At 42.9% G+C, this 2644-nt stretch overlaps 1 protein-coding gene across 1 annotated transcript in view; it reads right to left on the bottom strand.

The window, feature by feature from the left end:
• Positions 1 to 1379: 1379 nt before the first annotated feature.
• Positions 1380 to 2644, bottom strand: part of LOC101855142 — a gene marked incomplete at its 3' end in the record, with an annotated part of 21512 nt that continues 20247 nt past the window's right edge. The window contains 1 exon segment of the mRNA XM_013088425.2: positions 1380 to 1538. Coding sequence (XP_012943879.1) covers positions 1380 to 1538 — 159 coding nt within the window.

Here is a 2644-nt window from a genome sequence, read left to right as displayed (position 1 = left end):
TGTCTGTCTGCCTGCCTGCCTGTCTGTCTGACTGACTGTCTGTCTGTCTGACTGTCTCTCTGCCTGCCTGTACTGTTTCTTTTTCTAGCCAGTATTTGTTAAGACCAATAATCTCTCGCAACAGCCGTAATGAGACTCAGAAATTGGCGTCTGCTGTCAGCGCGCGGGAAAGTTTGGGCGCCCGGCGTGGCTTGTCACGGGGTCAGTGAGAGGCGAAACAGTCACTGGCGCAAAAGTGAAACCTAGCTTTGTTGACGCAAACGACACAGGGGAACACCTTCACTCTCCTTTTGTTTCCCTTCGGAGTTGATGATGTTTTGGGCTTTTTTTTTAGTTGATTTTTTTTTTTTCCTTCTGTAGGAGCGTTTGCTTTGGTAAGTGTCTCTACGTGTTTTCCGGCGCTTGCAACTGCATAAGGTCATATTATGAGCGCGCAGGAAACATTTAGAAACATTTTCAATTTGGTTGATATTTTGAACTTTCCCCGGGTGGCGGCCGAAATCTATTCTTATCGATTTTAAGACCACCAAAGGATCTTTAACGTGCACAACTTGCACACGGGACTTAAAAAAAAGACTCCCCAAAACAACCCAGGTTCAGAACCTCACGTTTGGGATTCGACCAAGGGCCATCCGCTCCGTACTCTAGTTGTGTTTTTTTAGTTTCAGTAGGAGTTTTACGGCACTTGCAACACAATAAGGTCATATAAGTGCCGAAGATTAGAGGTGTTATAAGAGAGTAACAAACAATTAAGGAGGGGAGAGAGAGACGATATATTTTTTTTATAGGAAACAAGGAGGAAACAACACCAGAGCACCCGCCAACCACCCACTCCGTAGTCCAGCGAGATACCAGCTGAGCTGAAAGCACCACGGACCACCAGCAGCTTGTCCTGACCAAACAGACAAAGTAAGTTTGTACACACTCGTAGACACACTCACAGATACGACCGTAAGTGCCGAAGAGGTGTTACAAGAAAGCAATAACAAACAAAATAAAAGAACAAGAGATAAGGACGATAGACGTTTGATAAAGATAAGGAGGAAAGATAAGGAGGAGAAAACCACAGCAGAGCACCCACCAACCAACCACACTAATAGGTGGACATAATTATGACTGAAGTCAGGGGTAGAGATATGACTTTCAGAAAATAGAAAAGAAGTAGGGACTACCATTGAACCCATCCGTCCTTTAAAAAAAAACACCAGGATAAAATTGCAAATCCACACAGCATTGGTTACGAACAAACGAAAAAACAAAAAACATAACAAAACAAAACAAAGCCAAAAAAAATCAAAGCAAAAACATCAAAATCACCCAGACCTGAAAATCAAATATGACAGACTGGCGAAGACACACCGGCAAACACACATGCTCACCTGGCGTAATGATCTGCGGCGGTTCCATGACGTCACAACATCCGGCACACGGGGACACAACTCCACGATAATCCACTCAAGCTCCGCCCACTTCCTGCTTGACCAATGACGTGAGACCGTGACGAGAGGTAAATCCAATCGATAGATCCTTTTGAGGACCTGAAACATGGGACACGATGTCTGCTTGATAAACAACGACCACTGTGATGATGGTGATGATGATGATGATGCTGATGATGATGATGATGATGATGATGATGATGATGATGATGATGATGATGATGATGATGATGATGATGGTGATGATGATGGTGATGATGATAATGATTATGATGATGATGATGATGATTGTGATGGTGGTGATAATGAAGATGATAATGATGATGGAGATGGTGATGAGAAAATGGTTCCGAATGGAGGGTTCGCCGCACTTTCAAGTGTAACATTGTAATAAATACAATAATGTGTCACAAACTTAGCATCTGAAAGTAGGGAGGAGCGACAGAACCGCAAACGGGACCTAAGGGAAATAACCAGTAGAATATGAGTGTGAGATTGACAGAAGAATTGTGTCCCTTGAAAAGACTTTAGGGCAAGGCGGGGCGTGCACGGTCTTTCAACAAGCTTTATCACGATGTGATCAATGGGAAATAGCAAACATAATAATCATAGAATCTTCAGCGTGTTTAAAAGCGAATCAACGATAATATCTAGATTCTGCAATATACAGTTTTAAATACATAGCTTAACACACATACACACGCATAATAACAAACAAAGAAAAGACGGAGGAGAGATAAGGACGATAGATGTTTGATAGGAAAGAAGGAGCAAACCACACCATAGCATCCACCAACCACCCACACTAACAGGTGGACATAAGATAATATGCACACATACATGCCTACAACAAGCATAATATTATACACACATACATATACAACGTAATATGCTAGTGGGCGCGGCAAAGTGATATAACACTCGTGCTCACACTGAACTGGGGAACTTTGAGGTAGGCAAATATAATATATCCTCCGCCCAAAAACCGCCATTCGACGGGTCGGCGCATCATCCACATCACGTCGTGTGGTTTAACCGCAGCGAGTGTACTGACAATGACGATTTGCTTGCAATTTATGTGCTGCTCGTGGCGAAGAAAAAGAAAACGAGAAAAATATGGAGGAAAGTTTGTAATTTTGTTTACGAATGTGTGTTTTTGTGTGTGTATGTGTGCGTGCGTGTGTGCGTGTGTGCGTGTGTGTGTG

The sequence above is a fragment of the Aplysia californica genome, unplaced genomic scaffold (assembly GCF_000002075.1).
Source record: "Aplysia californica isolate F4 #8 unplaced genomic scaffold, AplCal3.0 scaffold00742, whole genome shotgun sequence".
In the NCBI taxonomy this organism is placed as follows: Eukaryota; Metazoa; Mollusca; class Gastropoda; order Aplysiida; family Aplysiidae; genus Aplysia; species Aplysia californica.
This window is presented reverse-complemented; position numbering and strand designations above follow the sequence as displayed.